A 17,663-nucleotide genomic window follows, 5' to 3' on the forward strand; every position below is an offset into this window, starting at 1 on the left:
TGATACGACCAGCAAATGATCGAGCTTGCTCGTTCATCTGCCGATCGCTGCCCTGTTTACACGGAGCAATTATCGGCAACGAGCGTTCTATGCCCGATAATCGTCATGTGTAAAACCAATAAATATTCGAAATTCCCTAAACTTAATCTAATGTGTTAACGAATACTGATTTATTTAGTGGAACTAGTTGGAAATGAAGGTTTATGGCGACAGAGGCTGAAAACGTATTTTCTGACAGAAATATTTTCCATCCATCAGAAATGGATCAGATATTCCTCTCTAGTGATAATGGACATTGCTATGACTGGTATTGCTAAAGAAAGCGTGCAGCAGATTTTACGCTAAAGATCGGGTATGGACAGGACAGGAACAGTGTAAAATGTGCAAACGTTATTGATGTGGCGTGTGATTGTTTTGCGAGTGCTTGGTGCAACTATTTTGATGTCGCAATTTTAGATGCTGGTAAAAATCCGGATCGTGTAGTCAATAAACGGCCTAATTAGGCACACAGGGGTGATTGTTATTTGATGAGGGGGGAATAACATGAAGAAAAGTCCATGCTGCCCCTCCCTTTGGGGTCATCTGCGGTCATACGGGGACAGGAGGAGAATCACAGCCTCTCCTCCTCTCCCTGCACACTGCAGAGATGGTCATCTATATACGGTCATCTGTATTCAGTACAGTCTGAAGAACCTCCTAGGGAGTAATTACAATTTTTTAATTTTTCCGCAGTTCACGCTCCATATTTCAAAGCCTCAGCACTCTCCTAAAGAACGGTTTACATTTTAGGTCTCCATTACTGATGTACCTTAATTTTAGCATTCTGCTCCATTTGAAGGGTCTCTTCTTGCATCTTTGCAAGGCCAAGGGCTTCTTTGGCATGTCCTGAAAGATGAAACAAGCAAAAGAAAGATGAATAAAGTGTTCCACTCCAGTCCTCTATTTAGACGGCTACAAAGAGCATCTCTCCCTTAGGAGGACCCGTCTCATCCAGGCATTTTAAACAGCACATTGATTTCAATGGGTGACGTATAATGCTAAATTTCTCCTGCAATTGCTTGTTCTCTGTTATCAGCCATTTCAAGCTGGGGAGGGGCAAACTGTAGGGATTACAGAAGGATATCTCCAGTTCTCAGACCCTGCAGGAATATTTACATACACACAGTTTCAGCTTGGGGGAACATATTTAAAACTTATGTTTTCCTACTGGAAAAATGAATACGACCTACGACACTATTCATAAATCTCCCCCAGGGTGTATTAATGGGGTTGTGTCATTCACCGCCAATCCTGGCAACGTCCTGCTCACACAGCTGAAAGGTTGTTACAATGCATCAGCCTGACCAATTTTTGTAAACGAAAAGTAGCAGCCGAAAGTGCTGTCCGATCCTGGGCTTCAGGGTGATAGTGCTTACGAACACTGATACATTGCAACAAACTGTCGCTGTGTGCGTAGGACTATGTCTGTAAGCATTAGCCTTTACATGTAAACAAGAACGTTTCCATTCACTGCCAGCAAACAGATTTTAAGAATAGCAAGGAATTGAAACGCAAAGTGTAATATAAAAATAAAGTGTGGAAACTGGAAAGCCTTTTATATAGCCAGTGGTGACAATACTGCAGCAACCAGAAGGCAATAACTTCATCACGTGACCTACAGTCCATAGACCAAGAGGAATGATGCAACCGTGGGTAAACAGTGACATTAGCAAATCAGGGCTGAGCGGGGGACACAGACACAACATGACAAGGACGTTACATAGAACAAGATACACGGCAGGTCGTGACATTGTGGAAACTGGGTAAAGGCTCAATTACAAAAAGCAACTTTTAGGCTGGGTTCACACTGTGCGTTTCTAGCATGCTTTTTTTGTGTTTTAGTAGATAAACAAAAAAAGTCTCAATTGGGAGTTTATCAACCAACTAAAAAAACAAAATATAAAAAAAAGGAAGTTAAAAACGCAACAAAAACTCAGTGTGAACCCAGCCATAGGGTCTGGAATGATAATTGATATATATATATATATATATATATATATACACATATACATACATATACATACACACAATAGTACATTTCCAGCGCCAGAGGATGACAGGTTATTGGAACGTAAAGTGGACCTTTCATTTCTCCAGACACGTCTACAAGTAAATACTTGTTTTCTCCATGAAATAATTCTGTAACATATTTTCTTATAACTCTACGTTCTGCCATTCCTCTGTTATTCCTCCTAGAAAGTATGAATACATTGACAACTGGGTGTTATCATTCCCCTTGTCAAAGGGCTGTGTCCCCCCCACAGTCACTGTCAGCACTGATTGGACAATGTCAGAATGTGTAGGAACACACCCCCAACTGGTAACATCCAGTTGTCAATTTATTCAGAACATTTCTAAGAGGAATAACAGAGGAACGACCCAACAAAGAGTTCTAAGTAAAGACGTCTCAGAATTGTTACTGCACAGGAAATTCAAGTATTTACTGACACAGACACGTCAGGAGAGGTGACAGGTCCTCTCTTTACCCCATCGATATATATATATATATAATTGATACGTTATCAATGTCTAGAACAAATGGGCCATGGCGATCGGTAAAACGCAGCAGGTCTTTGGGTATTTTACGAAACAGCGGCACTCACGGTTAGGCGCTTTAATAGTCATACTGCCATGTTTCCATCAAAGTGATCAGGCTGCTTAGCAACAATGGGCATAGCCCACATATAAGGAATAACAGCCAACTGGCATAATACAATGGCTGGTACCGTCATGCATGGGCTGAGGTGACGCGTCGCACTCTATGACATGGAGTAGGTAGACACTCAGAACACGCGCCATATTTATAAATTAGTTACGCCATTTTAAAGGTCAACGCTAGTCGGTGACGTGTAACACTAAGTATCTGTCATAGCGACAGACCACTCTTTTACGGTAACAAGTGACGCACACGAACAACATTTTGAGGAGCACATCGCGCAGAAAGACGACAAATGTAACATACAAGTGACAACATAGAGAATGCATGGGGGGACTACAAGTCCCAACACAACCTGTCATTGTTGCACCTGGATTTATTAGACTACCGTGCACTTACGTGATTGGTCGAGATCCCTGGCTGCTTTAGCTGCCCTCTCAAGGCCTGTGGGGTCGAAGTTGCTCCATTTGTCCTTGGGCTTGTTCTTGTCTCCCCCATCTCCATCCCCTCCAGGAGGTGGTGGGGGCATTGGCAAGCCTGGCACATCTGGCGGCGCAGGCTGCCCCTTGTTATAGCCGAATAACCAGGACATGCTCTATGAGAGGGGAGCGTACAGTAATATCACTGATCTCCTCTCACTGATACACACGTGGGGTATCCAGCGAAACACTACGCATGCGCATCAACCTCTACACAAGGTCATTTTCCGTACACCCACCCCGACTGATGACGTCACGGACCACACCAGAATGTCATTGGCTAAGCTCTGACCGGCATTCGGCTTCCTATATACGGAAAACGCGTGGGAACAAAAATGTTTTACACTTGTCGGAAAAGCGAAGTTTTGTTGAAGAGACTTCCGCTTAGCAACGTCTTGTTTGGCTCCTCCCCTAGTAACGTAGGATAGCATCAGAGAAGCCACCATGGCTCAGGGAGCGGAGGGAGCGTTCGTCCTGCACGGGAGAAAAGCGGCACTCAGGTAGGTGGAGAGGGCGGATGAAGGGAGACGTGGTGGCTCCTTAGAGGGGACATTATTCTCAGGAAGACTCCATAATTGCATCATTAACGGTTTAGGATTTGTTTGGTCTAATACTTGGTGGGGGTTAATTTGTATCAGTCATAGCACTACAACTCTCAGCATGCACTGCCAGCTGGGGTTATACACCCACTTGTGTATGGGCTTTGAGACTTTAATACAATTTGAGTCTTGCAAGAGGGTAAAAAGGGGAGGGGGATGGTGGGGGTACAACCTCTGTGACCCCCCGTTATCCCGTTTCTGGTGGAGTAGCGGTTGTACATAGGAATTAAAGGGGTTATCCAGGACATGGTGGGACGGATGGTAATTAAAGTTTAGGTCGCTGCAACGTTTCTACCGTAGTGATATTACGTAATCAATCATGTGACCACTGACAAAACGTCACCTACAGATAATGCAGGGCGAGGGCCACGTAAAAAGTAATGGTAAGGATATTAGGGAGTTTCTCCATCACCTTCCTGGGGCTTGTTTGCCACCCGCCAAGTCCTGGACACCCCCTGGAAAATTTATGGGAGATTGTACGACTTCTACGATACAAGAGAAGTCATTGTAGAGCTCTAGCCCAAATCTGCCCCATACATAAGCCGGCAGATCCTGATGAGACGTGCTGCCCCCTGCCGCAAGGGGTTCGATTTTAATTTCATGGGGTCGGGGCTGATAGACAACATCTATGTCATGTCTGTCTTCACCTCTTCTGAATTAAGCCAAATAGTAAACCGCTCTCTTCTTAGCGTTACAGCCCCTTTATTTGGGTAACTGCACGAACCCCCCGGCTATGAGAACTTTTGACAGGTCTCCAGCTCTTACGAAACTCCAAATCCCAGCATGTCCTGACAGCCACTGGCATGCTGGGAGTTGTAGTTTACAACTACTGGATCTTCGTGCAAAAAAATACAATATACTAAAATGGCGACAGTACTCTGCGAACAATAATGCCACCTAAACACTATAACTAGATAAATATGCAAAACTGCTGAATCTACTTACAATAGTAGGTTTTAGCGCATATTTTGATCAAATTGTGTGAGCCCACCTGCCACGACAAGGCGTCCTCCATAAGGTGGGTCCCTACGCTGAACATACACCCAGAACTGGGACTAAGCCTACATATACTTGGGCAGTGGCGTAGCTATAGGGGTCGCAATTGCGACCAGGCCCCCCACACCACATCAATATAATAATAATAAACTTTATTTATATAGCGTGTATCCGTGTATGATGGACATGAAGAGAAGGAGTGTGAGGCAATCTTATTCTGATGACTAATCTAAAAGGAGGACCATGGAAAGGAGTCAGATTAGGGAATGTTATAGGCCTGCCTAAATAGATGTGTTTTCAGGGCACGTTTAAAACTGTGGATATTGGGAATTAATCTGATTGTCTGCGGTAGCGCATTCCAGAGGACGGGTGCAGCACGAGAGAAATCCTGGAGACGGGAGTGGGAGGTTCGGATTATGGAGGATTTTAATCTAAGGTCGTTGGCAGAACGTAGTGCGTGAGTAGGGTGGTGGACAGAGATGAGGGAGGAGATGTAAGGAGGTGCAGCACTGTGGAGAGCTTTGTGGGTGAGAGTAATAAGTTTGAATTTTATTCGGAAGGGGATGGGCAAAGAGTGCAGTGACTGGCACAGATTAGAGGCGTTGGTGTAGCGGTTGGTCATAAAGATGAGCCTGGCTGCTGCATTGAAGATAGATTGGAGAGGGGAGAGTTTGGTGAGGGGAAGACCGACTAGTAATGAGTTACAGTAGTCAAGACGAGAGTGAATCAGAGCAACAATGAGAGTTTTGGCGTTTTCCTCCGTAAGAAAAGAGCGGATTCTGGAGATTTTTTTGAGGTGAAAATGACAGGAGCGTGAAAGTGATTGTATGTGAGGAGTAAAGGAAAGATCTGAGTCAAAAATAACCCCAAGACAGCGGGCGTGCTGCTTAGGAGTTATGATAGTGCCACACACAGAGATGGAGACATCAGGTTTAGGGAGGTTAGTAGATGGTGGGAACACAAGGAGCTCAGTTTTAGAAAGATTCAGTTTCAGATAGAGAGAGGACATGATGTTAGAGACAGCGGACAGACAATCACTGGTGTTCTGTATTAGAGCAGGAGTGATGTCACGGGAAGAGGTATATAATTGGGTGTCATCAGCGTAGAGATGGTACTGGAAGCCAAATCTGCTAATGGTGTGTACAATAGAAGCTGTGTAGAGAGAAAAGAGGAGCGGACCTAGGACTGATCCCTGAGGAACCCCGATAGCAAGGGGAAGAAGTGGAACCAGCAAATGATACACTGAATGAGCGGTCAGAGAGATAGAAGGAAAACCAAGAGAGAGCAACGTCCTTGAGGCCAATAGAGTGGAGCATGTTCAGTAGGAGTTTGTGGTCTACAGTGTCAAAGGCTGCAGAGAGTTCCAGAAGAATAAGGAGAGAGGATTTACCGTCCGATTTAGCCGCCAAGAGATCATTTGAGACTTTAGTAAGGGCAGTTTCTGTGGAGTGTAGAGTGCGGAAACCAGATTGTAAGGGGTCAAGAATGGAGTTAGCAGAGAGATAGCGGATAAGGCGAGAGTAGACCAAGCGTTCCAGGAGTTTGGAGATGAAGGGCAGATTAGAGACTGGTCGGTAGTTGGCAGCGCTGGATGGGTCAAGAGTTGGTTTTTTCAGTAATGGGTTTATAATGGCATGTTTAAAAGTGGAGGGAAAGATATCAGAGGAAAGAGAGAGGTTAAATATTTTAGTCAGGTGACTAGTGACAGCTGGGGAGAGGGACTGGAGGAGGTGTGAGGGGACAGGATCACTAGGGCAGGTAGTAGGACGAGAAGAAGAGAGGAGCCTGGAGACTTCTTCTGTTATTGGGTCAAATGCTGAGAGTGAAGAAGATGGAGTGCGGGAGGGAAGGGGATCGATGTTGCTTGGGGACTGGGAGATAATATCATGCCGGATGTTGTCAATTTTAACTTTAAAATAATTGGCCAGGTCTTCAGCACAGAGATCTGTGATCGGCGTCTGCACTTTAGGACTAAGGAGGGAGTGAAAAAGTTACTACGGTAACTCGGGCCGCGGGCCCCTGTTACTATAGTAACTGACAGTACTTACCTTCCTGGTTCCGGATCACAGCAGAGGTCCTGACGTCACAACGCTATTCGCTGCGCACAACAAGGTGATCCCGGATAGAGTCAGGACAGAACTTCCGCCGCGGCTGAAGAGGAGGGTAAGATCTCTGTCTGCTGAAGCTGATTGGCGGTGTCCGACTCCCAGGAGCCGGCCAGTCAGCTGTTTTGAAGGGGCCGCAGCACTCGTACGAGAGCTGCTTCCCCTTCATTCCCGTCACTTGTTCACATTGTGAATCCGTGTCGGTGATTCACAGTGTGAGCGAGTAGTGAAATGAAGGGGAAGCAGCTCTCGTACGAGTGCTGCGGCCCCTTCAAAACAGCTGACTGGCCGGCTCCTGGGAGACTGACCCCGACACATCAGCTATTGATGGCCTGTCCTGAGGACAGGCCATCAATGTTTATGGACTGGACAACCCCTTTAAGCCTACGATGTAGCAGGCTTAGAGGGCCCATGAGACAGGATCACAGATTGTGTGATGCTGTCTGCTGGGCCCTGTATCTAAGCCAATCACATGGTAGGCTTAGATACATGGCCCATGTGTGATCCTGTCTGATGGCCCCTGTATACAGTATAAGCCTACCACACTGTAGGTTTAGATACAGGGCCCCAGCACACAGTAATCTTATACTGTATAACATTACTGTCTGCTGGACCCTGTATCTAAGCCTACCTTGTGGTAGGCTTAGATACAGGGTCCCACTGACAGTATCAAACATGGGCCCTGTATCTAAGGGCTTATTCAGATGAACGGGATATACGTCCGTGCAACGCGCGTGATTTTCACGCGCGTCGCACGGACCTATATTAGTCTATGGGGCAGTGCAGACAGGTGCGTGATTTTTATGCTGCGTGAGTCCGCTGCGAAAAAGTCACGACATGTCCGTTCTTTGTGCGTATTTCGCGCATCACGCACCCATTGAAGTCAATGGGTGCGTGAAAATCACGCGCACCACACGGAAGCACTTCCGTGGGATGAGCGTGATTCGCGCAACAGCTGTGAAAAGGATGAATGAAAACAGAAAACCACCACGTGCTTTTCTGTTTACAAACATCCAAACGGAGTGTCATAATGATGGCGGCTGCGTGAAAAGCACGCAGCCACGCATCATACGGGGCTGACACACGGAGCTGTCAAGTGCCTTTTGCACATGTGTTACTAATCGTTTTTTGTGTGTTTTCTTACAGGTTCGGTCATTGGACTACATCAGATTCGCGGACTACTTCGATGACGGCTTTTTTTTATTATCAATAAAATGGTTAATGAGGGTTGTGTGTTTTTTTTATTTTTTTTATTTCAATAAAATATTTTTTCTATGTCTGTGTTTTTTTTAACTATATTAGTACCGCCTTAGTAATGGCCGCCGGCTGATTTACAGCGTCCATTGCTAAGGCGGGGCTTAGTGTTAGCCGGTGCAAAGGCTAACATTAACCCCCATTAATACCCCGGTACCCACCGCCACCAGGGTTGCTGGGAAGAGTCGGATACGATCCGGTACCTGACCCTCTGTAGTGATGGTAGGTCACTGGGGTGGCCGCAGGCTGGTATTATCAGGCAGGGACAGGCCAGAAACGGTGGCCCTTCCCACCCTGGTAATGCTAGGCTGCTGCTGCTTTATTGTATCTGGTTATGAAAAATGGGGGGGACCCCACGCCATTTAAAAAAAGATAAAATAAAAAATAATTGGAGAGAACGATGTGGGGTCCCCCCCCCAATTTTCATAACCAGCCAGATACAACACAGCAGCAGCAGGCAGCATTACGAAGTTGGGAGGGCCGCTGTTTTTGGCCTTCCCCAGCCTAATACTACCAGCCTGCGGCCGCCCCGGTGCCTGCCCGTCACTACAGATGGTCGGGTACTGTTTCGTACCCAGCTCTTCCCAGCATCCCTGGTGGCGGTGGGTACCGGGGTAATAATGGGGGTTAGTATAGCCTCTGCACCTGCTAACATTAAGCCCTGCCTTAGTAATGGAGGTTGTCAATCAGCCAGCGGCCATTACTAAGGCGGTGATAATAAAGTTTAAAAAAATAGAAAAAATATTTTATTGAAATAAAAAAACAAACACAACCTTCATTAACCATTTTATTGAGAATAAAAAAACGCTGTCATTGAAGTCTTCGTATCCGAAGTCCAAGAACCGAACCTGTAAAAAAACACAAACACACAAAAATAATCAGTAACACAAAGAAGCAAAATTATTATTCTTACCTTTCCTGGATCCAGCGCTGGAGCCGCAATGTCAGCGAGCTGAGCCCTGTATCTAATCCAATCATGTGTGATACTGTCTGCTGAGACAATGTATCTAATCCAATCATGTGTGATACTGTCTGTTGAGCTACTGTATCCAATCCCATCATGTGTGATACTGTCTGCTGGGCCCTATCTCTAATCCTATCATGTTTAATACTGACTGCTGAGCCACTGTATCTAATCCTATCGTGTGATACTGTCTGCTGGGCCACTGTATCTAATCCTATCATGTGTGATACTGTCTGCTGGGCCCAATAAGAACTTTTGTATCGGGGCCCATGAGCCTTTAGCTACGCCCCTGTACTTGGGGATGGTAGGAACCTGCATTAAACGAATTCAAATCACCCATGGCAGAATGGGAGGAGTGCAAGATCAAAAAATGGAGGCCGTCACTAACCCCACATGTATGCAATACATAAGAGACAAGAAAATTTGATCAGCACATTCCAACTTTCTTGTCTCTTATGTATTGCATATATGTGGGGTTAGTGACGGCCTCCATTGCTGATCTTGCACTCCTCCCATTCTGCCCTGGGTGATTTTTAAGTAGTTTAATGCGGGTTCCTACCATGCCCAGATATATGTAGGCTTAGTCCCAGTTCTGACGCCTTGTCGTGGCAGGTGGGCTCACACAATTTGATCAAAATGTGTTCTAAGAACCCCCATATTGTAAGAAGATTCAGCAGAAATGCATATTTATTTATTTATAGTGTTTAGGTGGCATTAGTGTTCGCAGAGTGCGGTCGCCATTTTTGGATTATCTATCTATCTATCTATCTATCTATCTATCTATCTATCTATCTATCTATCTATCTATCTATCTATCTATCTATCTATCTCATATCTATCTCATATCTATCTATCTAATCTCAGATCATATAACGATTAGTTCTCTAGATCAGACATTCCCTTTTAAGTTAAAAACAAAAATCTACGACATCTCTGAAAATAAGAAAACAAAATATTCGTTCCAATTTGAAAGTATTATGAGATTTAAGACACATTTTCTCAGATTAAATCCATAGTCTGCAGCTGCTGGCGAGTTCTCCTCTCCTCTTCGGTTTCCTGTAGCTACTTCCATGTCGTCAGTAACGATGTACGCTGTGAATAGGGAGATTTCGCTGTAGGGCCGCTCGCTGTCATGGAAACCTCTGGAGCCGTCCCACACATCCTCAATAACTGAGCCAGTAGAGGAGATTATGGAGGATCCCGGGCCTGACACATGATGATTATACTGCATTAGATTTTACCAACCTTGGGGGCTAAATTATTAAAGGGCACATGCCGTGTGTGTCACATTCATCCTCCTACTGCACTGGTATATAATGCAATTACCTGCTAATAAATACATTTACCTTCCCAATCGGTTAAGACCGGTTTACGGAAAATAAACATCATAACCAGTATGAGCGGTCCCAGATTCAGGCTCTCACGGATTTAGGACTAAAGAGTAAATTCTTAAAATCTGCACGATATACCAGGGAAATGGAAGCTATATTTACTAGAAAATGTCATGAAAAGCTGTGACCCTGTGCATGTAGTTCATGACTATTATTATTAACAATAGTAAATCATATTAATAATAAGGGCCAGATGAAAGCACGGGCAATTGGGGCATTTGTCCCAGTCCCCTTCTGAGGACCTTCAATGCCCCGCCCCCACTAATTATATATATATATATATATATATCTATAACATTATTGTGATGGTGTTACGGAGATGACAAAAAAGATTTGCTTCACCAATGTTTTGTCGGCGGGCAAATCTTTTACAGAGCCGTATTTGCCGCTTATACGACAACAGAGGTGGAAATGTGGATCTGTATTTCAGACTTTCAGCCTCCTTTGTCTTATATCTGGCAAAGATCATTATCCATAATATACTTTTTAGCTGCGATAATTCTAATAATAATATAATTAAAGGGGTTGTTTAGAAAACCCATTTTCATATACCCTATTAGTGAATTATTAGAGGGGGTCCTCTGTTCAGGATCCTCATTCTTTGGCCAGAGTATATAAAGAGCGTCTCTCTCTGGAGGACCTGTCCTGGCATGCATTACTTAGACAGCCCATTGACTTGAATGATCACGGTGTGATACTTAATTTCCCCTGTGGTGGCGCTGCAGGGAAATTTAATAATTACTGACAGGCTTCCCCACCAATTATAGGTGATCGCGGGGGGCCACAGTGGAGGGACACTTTGTGATTAGCTCATTATTAAGGGGCCCTTCTAACAAGTGGAGATTTTCCAAAGTGGAGAACCTGTTTAATGTAGAGCTCCACAGATCCGGCGCCCTTCACATCACGTTCATTCACTGCGTTTAGCGTGTACACCAGGAAATCTCCCAGGTTACACACTAAACATGTACATAGGCCTCCATTAGCTAGACGAAGGCCAAAGAGTGTCCTTTTGGCCCCTGTTGGGCTGGTTTACATCTGTATACTTTTTTTAAGTATGGAACATCACTGTATAATACACTATTACATACAACCGAATCCTGTAAAAACCTGCCGTTTTCCAATATACTTTCTTATCAATTCCTTGTGGTTTCCAAGATCTCTGCTTGCTGTCATTCAATAAGAACCTTCATTGTTTACTACCAGTGAAAAAAAACATATCCGTCCTGGTTATATGCATGTTTATGGGGGAGTCATGAGGAATAGCTGTCGGCTGAACAAGCTTTAGACCTCATATGTTAAATATACAGGGCTCTTGAGACATTTTGGAGGGGACGCCACCTTTTCTTTTTGTAATGTTCGTATAGATTATTCCGTTATTGTCTATTTCTACTCCGTTCTAAGTTTTATATCCTGCTACTTTATTAGGGAGAAGCCGTATGAATTCCTCAGTAATACACAAAAGACCACAAGCACCCATAAACTTAGCTTTCATGGGTCTTCGAACAACCATAGACTACATGGCAGCCGAGGTGGTGGACGCACGTTTTCGGAAGAATCAAATGGTAGGCACTAACCTATTTTCTATTTCGGTAGAACTTTCTTTTTAAAGGGTCCTCTGTATGTGTTGTACTTTATTAGGCTGTAGATATTTCAAAGGGTAACTAAACTTGCAAAAACTTCTGACATGTCATAGTGACATGTCAGAAGATTTGATCGGTGAGGGTCTGGGCACTGAGACCCCCAACGATCGATAAAACGAAGCTGCAGAAGAACTCGGGTGAGCGCTGAGCCGCTTCATTTCAGATCGGCTCTTCTCCGAAAGCCGAGCAGTTGGTGTACGGGCTCATAGTTTTTATTGAGCCCGTACACCAATTGCTCGGCTCTCAGAGAAAAGATGATCAGAAACTAAGCGGCACAACCCTCACCCGAGCGCTTCTGCCGCTTCGTTTTACCGATCGGTGGGGGCCTCAGTGCTCGAAACCCCACCAATCAAAACTTCTGACATGTCACTATGACATGTCAGAAGTTTTTTGAAAGTTTAGTTACCCTTTAAGTCGTCTTTCATGGGTGGGGTGCAAATAACGGTGGGGCGTCAAGAGAAGGTTAGCAAAAAAAGTGAAAATGGGAAATGTAAATAGTCGTGTTTCTAACCAGTAATCCCGCATTAAAACCAGGTAACACATTCTCTCCATATACCGGAGACAGTCTCACCATCGATGACCTGGAGAACAATTTAAGGAAACTCAAGGTACAGGTGGATAGTTTGGCTTCTAGTCTAAATTTCGAAAGCAAGAAACCAAAAACTCATATCCATGAGTGGCCAAAGAAAAGAGACAACTCCTTGTATAAAGACACCAGTGATCCTGCTCTAGACTCTGACTGGTTTTTAACGTCCAATCATCTCAACAAGCCACATGAAAAGTTTTCTGCTGAACAGAGTTCTGGGCTACCTACATTTTCTAAGTTATCCGTTAGCCATCCAGCTGTCGGCAATACATTTTCGGAGTTGAACTCCGCGTCTTTATCTTTGACCCCATCAGATGTTGCTTATAGAGAATCCATCCCTGTGAAGCTCGGTGCTCCTCATATTGTTGGAGTCAAATCCTTATTACCTCCCAAGATTGCTGTACGTTCTCGCTCTCCAGAAAGAACTAGAGTCTCCACAGTACGAGGAAGATCTCAGTCTCTAGATCGTTCCCACTCATTCTCCCCTGCCTCTAAGAAAGCAAGATGGCTGAGGTCACGTTCTCAATCACCAAAACCCATCTGGAGGCCAAACTCTGCCAAAGCCAATGCTTGTGCTCAACCTCTGCCAAGACTGAAATCCAGTGGCAAGACATCATCGTCCAACAGGCAGTCCCGCTCACGCTTCTACAGACCGGGAACGTTGGTCACAAGGTCCTTCACTCCTCCGAGGAAGATCAAGAGCTGTCTGAACCATTCATGGTCTCCTTACAGTGTCCCATCATCTGCAATATCGGCACCAACTGCAGAAGAGATCAGTGAGAGGTAAAGTCTTTACTTGGGTTTCAGGTATGCCATATCTTTTTGATTATTTATGTATTCAAAGGGGTTACACCATTTTATAAAGTGACGGCATATCCCAAGAATATTTCATCACTATATGATTGGTTGGGGTCCGACCTCTGGGACCCCCCACCGGTCCTGAGAGCGAAGGGACCAAAGCGCTGGTTTAGCGCTGCATCCCCTTCACTGTTTTTTCCTGCACCGTGGCACTCCTGCCACCTGCTGTGCAAGTAAATTCGGCTGTTCTGTAGTTACCTGCACATCTGGGTGTCCGGGAACTTCGATTTGCAGGGAAAACTTAGAGGGGAACACGGTGCTAGATCAGCTCTGCAGCCCCTATATTCTCAGTATTGGTAAAGGTCCTGGAGGTCAGACCCCCACTGATCATAAAGTTATGGCATAACCTAGGGATGTGCCATCACCTCATAAGATGAGAATAACCCTTTGATGTAGTATGAGGTGCTCCTGAACCCTGGTGTTTTGAAGCTGGTGAGTGCCCTCCGTTTGCCCAGACTTTTAACAACTAAACAAGGTTCATACCAACATTATTTTCAGTATGTTGGCTAAAGCCCATGATAGAGAGGAATAGGGACTTTTTCGAGTGGTGTACGATGACTCTGGCCGCTGTCTGGGCCCCGTACAGCAAATGATGAGCTCTGTCACATATCTCCTACACTCCAACTTGTACCCCATCATATGCATTTGGTTGGTATATGAGGGATCATGTTGGGAGTGGAGGAATAACATTATCATAATGCATAAAGATCATATTATCCCCCTTTCTCCTGCACAGTGGTCCACATATTGAGTAATTCATGGGCCCCTCTGTGAGAGTGAATATTATGACCTATATGAACCCATATAACAGACCCCATGTTTGCACAGTATTGTCTATTAAATGGTGCCCATTTATTTAATACAGGTGTTATTGTACGGGCCCCATACTGTGACTCACAGGAGGTCGGTGGTAGCTTCTTTGGACCCATTAGTTTGGACCCCTGACTACAGTATTATCTGTACTTCCCTGCTGGTAGCCCTGTCATGATGCGGCGCATGGACACTCTTTAAAATATACTCTATAAACTTAATTTTATAAATAATTTAGAATATATATTGATATATGCAAGTCTCTGCCATTTTTCTACTGAATAAAGCATACCCTCAATGATATTTTTTTTTTGTATGTGGGATTACATTATACCAACCTTAAACTGGTCCGATGCAATGCAAAAGGAGCCAACCCAACAACCAAAAACAACTGGCCTACGCTGTAGCACCACTGCAGCCCCAGCCGTACACAACCTGATCATTACTGTAAGGATCCCTGTAGTGCAGGCATACTCGCCCCTTTTCATCCCATATATGCTATTCTAATGAATACTGACTTATTTGTGTTAGATTCCTGAGGACACTGACAGGGGCAGATGTGGGGATTTCTGTAGTGGAAGCCTCTCCCTATCAGCAAGAGCTTACTCGGTTACGACTGGAGCGATTCCGCGTGGAGGAGGAAATGTTGTTGGAGATAAAAAGGCAGCAAGAGTTGGAAAGGACACGAGGACCAAAGCCCAAGTGGTGAGATTTACCATTTGTGAAGCCTCATAGGAACACCAGATGACCAGTTTTGTATTAAAGGGTTATTCCCGGCACTGAAAGTGTTGGCATATAGCCAAAACATCACATTTTGATGGTTGGAGGTCCGATTTTTAGGACCCCCCTGATCCTGAGAATAAAGGGGCCGCAGCGATGGTTTGGCATTGTAGCCCCTTGTTTTTCCCTGCATAGCGGCACTTCCAGCCACTCGCTGTGCAGGAACTGCAACACCACTCCATTGAATTCTCAGAATCGGGGGGCATCCCCGCAGTTGGGAAATTAAAGCATATCCTAGCAATATGTATTCACTTTCAGAGATGTGAATAAGCCTTTAGGTTTTGAGTAAAGTTCTTCTTGAAGCTTAATACTGCCAACCACCCTGTGCTGCCCGCGATCATTAATGTCAGAGATATTATTATTTGATCTGAGATACGATATGTTGGTGAATTCTTTTTAAGTAGGTGTTACTTTTTAAGTAGAAGCCTGCTTAGCGATCAGAGGCTTGCTACAGATCTGCCTTTTCTAGCCCCCACATCTGGCCATGCATTTCGCTTGCAGCACCCACTACAGGGGGAATTTAGCATTACATGCCAGCTATTCAAATGGATGGCCAACCATACAACGCATGGATTGGCTGTGTCTGCCAGAGATGTCCCTCTTTGTGCTGGTGAGTGAACCCCTTTAAAGCTCCTGGGCCCCAAACCAAAATCTGTAACAGGGCCCACAGGCCTGGGGTGCAACTGCAACCTCTGCACCCCTTATAGTTATACCTAGATGGCGTTATTTAATAAAACCAGTCCTGGTGATTAGTCCCTTTTGACAGGGTAAATTACATTTTAGGAAAGTGACCTTGTTTGTTCTAAACCAAGTTTACCGTCTTCGTTTTACCTCCCAGGTATGAGATGAAGAGCTCACAGTTCCATTATGAAGCTCGCAAGAATAATGAGCTGCTGAAGACCAGCAAGGATTACCAATCAATCTTCAATTACCGTCAGGATCTCTCTGCCTCGTCCAAGGATTTTCTGGAGCACTTCAAGATTACACACTTGGAGCCGGTATAAATTGTACCTCTGCTTGCAGATAATGTGTTTCCGCTTCCTGCGCCAATGTAGAGCTATGGGGGATGGTAATAAGGCAATGCAATGCAAATATTTGAACAAAGCTTGGTGTGTTGAATAAAAAAGGATTCAGAAGAACTGTATTCATTTCTGTATTTGAAAAAGCCTAGAATACATTGTCCCTAAAACACGGATATGGGTGTATGTGTTACTATAACTCAGGGGTATATGTTTAGAACCAGTGCTGTGGATTTGCTACAATTGTCTAAAGCCTAGTTCACATCTGCGTTGGAGGATCCGTTAGGGGCCTCCGTCGCAGAGTCCGCCAAAAATACCATAAACCGTAACGCAGGATGCTGCATTATTGTTTTCGGTAAAACCATGGACACCACGACAGAAAGCCGATGGAACCTATTAAAGTCAATGGGTTCCGTCGGCCGCCGGAGGTGTCCATGTTATTCCCTTGTTCTGAGCCTCTGACGGAGCAGAACAGCGGAATGACCAGCGCAGGTGTGAACAACCCCTGACATGGTCATACCATGATGCAGTAAAAGGGGTTGGCTCACCGTATAGATTGGTGGCATACCGCTAGGTAACACCACCAATCTATAATTGGCAGAAAGGCCCCTGGGAAAGCACGGTGCCGGTTTGTCTCCTGTAGCTACCATCAGGCGGTCGCATGGTCAGCCATTGACCATTATAAACCGACCATACAGGCTGAGCAGAGCCGACTGGAAACTAAACGGTCACTATCTCTACTAGTCATCAGCAGGGGTTAAAGCAGTGAGGACCCCACTATTCGGACATTATCCTGGCGGTCTGCTATTACAATCTATGCTGAGACGACCCCTTTTTAGACCTTACCACAGCAGATGTGTTGTTACTCTTTACTATAAAGGAAGGCAGCATTTGGTACTGTATTCATTTCAACTACTCTCTCTGCGTTTTACTATTTGATTACTGGGGAATGATAGAAATTCTTGTGTGTAGTGTGATCTGAACTATGAGAAGTAAACACTTGTACATGCATTTATTTAATTACTGTGCTAATTAATTAAAAAAGGGAAAGATAATTAAAACGGATGTGTCATGGGAGTCTGTTGTCTGGTAATGCTGGGGAGCAACCTCCTTCCACCAGTCATGAGAAACAACATAGAACCGTGATATAAACGGTAACCGATTGGTAATTTCTGGGGCGCCCACACATGTAAGTGAATTGGGGCATGTTCTATATGTCCTAGTTTAATGCGGTTTGTCATCGAGACTCTGTAATCATAAATTTGAAGAAAAAGTTATCTATATCCTTCGAATGGCTGTGATATTTTATTAACACCTGGACGAGAGAGGAAAGATTACTGTAAAAGAATTATTCCTGAATTCTGTACGTTTTACCGAAGAAACTTAGGTCCCTTTATTTCATGATTGCTCCTAGTGCCGTGTTTGTATAATCCAATCTGATCTTCTATCAATCTACGCCTAATAAATGAACTTTGAACATAGATCCA

General features: G+C 44.6%; 2 protein-coding genes across 3 annotated transcripts in view; one reads left to right on the top strand and one right to left on the bottom strand.

Annotated features, from left to right (window-relative positions):
* The window catches only part of LOC142661905 (ATPase family AAA domain-containing protein 3-B), a 61,007-nt gene extending 57,620 nt beyond the window's left edge, over positions 1 to 3,387 (bottom strand). Inside the window, exons 1-2 of one of the 2 annotated variants that reach the window (XM_075839608.1) lie at positions 3,095 to 3,383; positions 809 to 885 (exon numbers count right to left, since the gene is read on the bottom strand). In XM_075839608.1, coding sequence (XP_075695723.1) covers positions 809 to 885; positions 3,095 to 3,287 — 270 coding nt within the window. In that variant the 5' untranslated portion in view covers positions 3,288 to 3,383. Of the gene's footprint in view, positions 1 to 808; positions 886 to 3,094 lie in introns of both variants that reach the window. The other variant, XM_075839609.1, reaches the window with a different exon arrangement.
* A 67-nt stretch (positions 3,388 to 3,454) lies between these two features.
* On the top strand, positions 3,455 to 17,657 carry LOC142661906 (uncharacterized). Its single transcript, XM_075839610.1, has 5 exons — positions 3,455 to 3,674; positions 11,909 to 12,045; positions 12,658 to 13,492; positions 14,909 to 15,082; positions 15,996 to 17,657. Exons 1-5 carry the CDS (start codon positions 3,619 to 3,621, stop codon positions 16,159 to 16,161), a joined length of 1,368 nt encoding a protein of 455 aa, XP_075695725.1. The 5' UTR covers positions 3,455 to 3,618; the 3' UTR covers positions 16,162 to 17,657.
* The last annotated feature ends 6 nt before the right edge of the window (positions 17,658 to 17,663 follow it).

Source organism: Rhinoderma darwinii, chromosome 10 (assembly GCF_050947455.1).
Source record: "Rhinoderma darwinii isolate aRhiDar2 chromosome 10, aRhiDar2.hap1, whole genome shotgun sequence".
NCBI classification, from domain to species: Eukaryota; Metazoa; Chordata; class Amphibia; order Anura; family Rhinodermatidae; genus Rhinoderma; species Rhinoderma darwinii.

Excerpts from the sequence above, each read along its gene's own strand:
- LOC142661906 (XM_075839610.1), top strand. The coding sequence starts at position 3,619 with ATGGCTCAGGGAGCGGAGGGAGCGTTCGTCCTGCACGGGAGAAAAGCG. Across the intron at positions 13,493-14,908 it reads GCAGAAGAGATCAGTGAGAG|ATTCCTGAGGACACTGACAG; the intron begins GTAAAGTCTTTA and ends TATTTGTGTTAG. Across the intron at positions 15,083-15,995 it reads CGAGGACCAAAGCCCAAGTG|GTATGAGATGAAGAGCTCAC; the intron begins GTGAGATTTACC and ends TTTACCTCCCAG.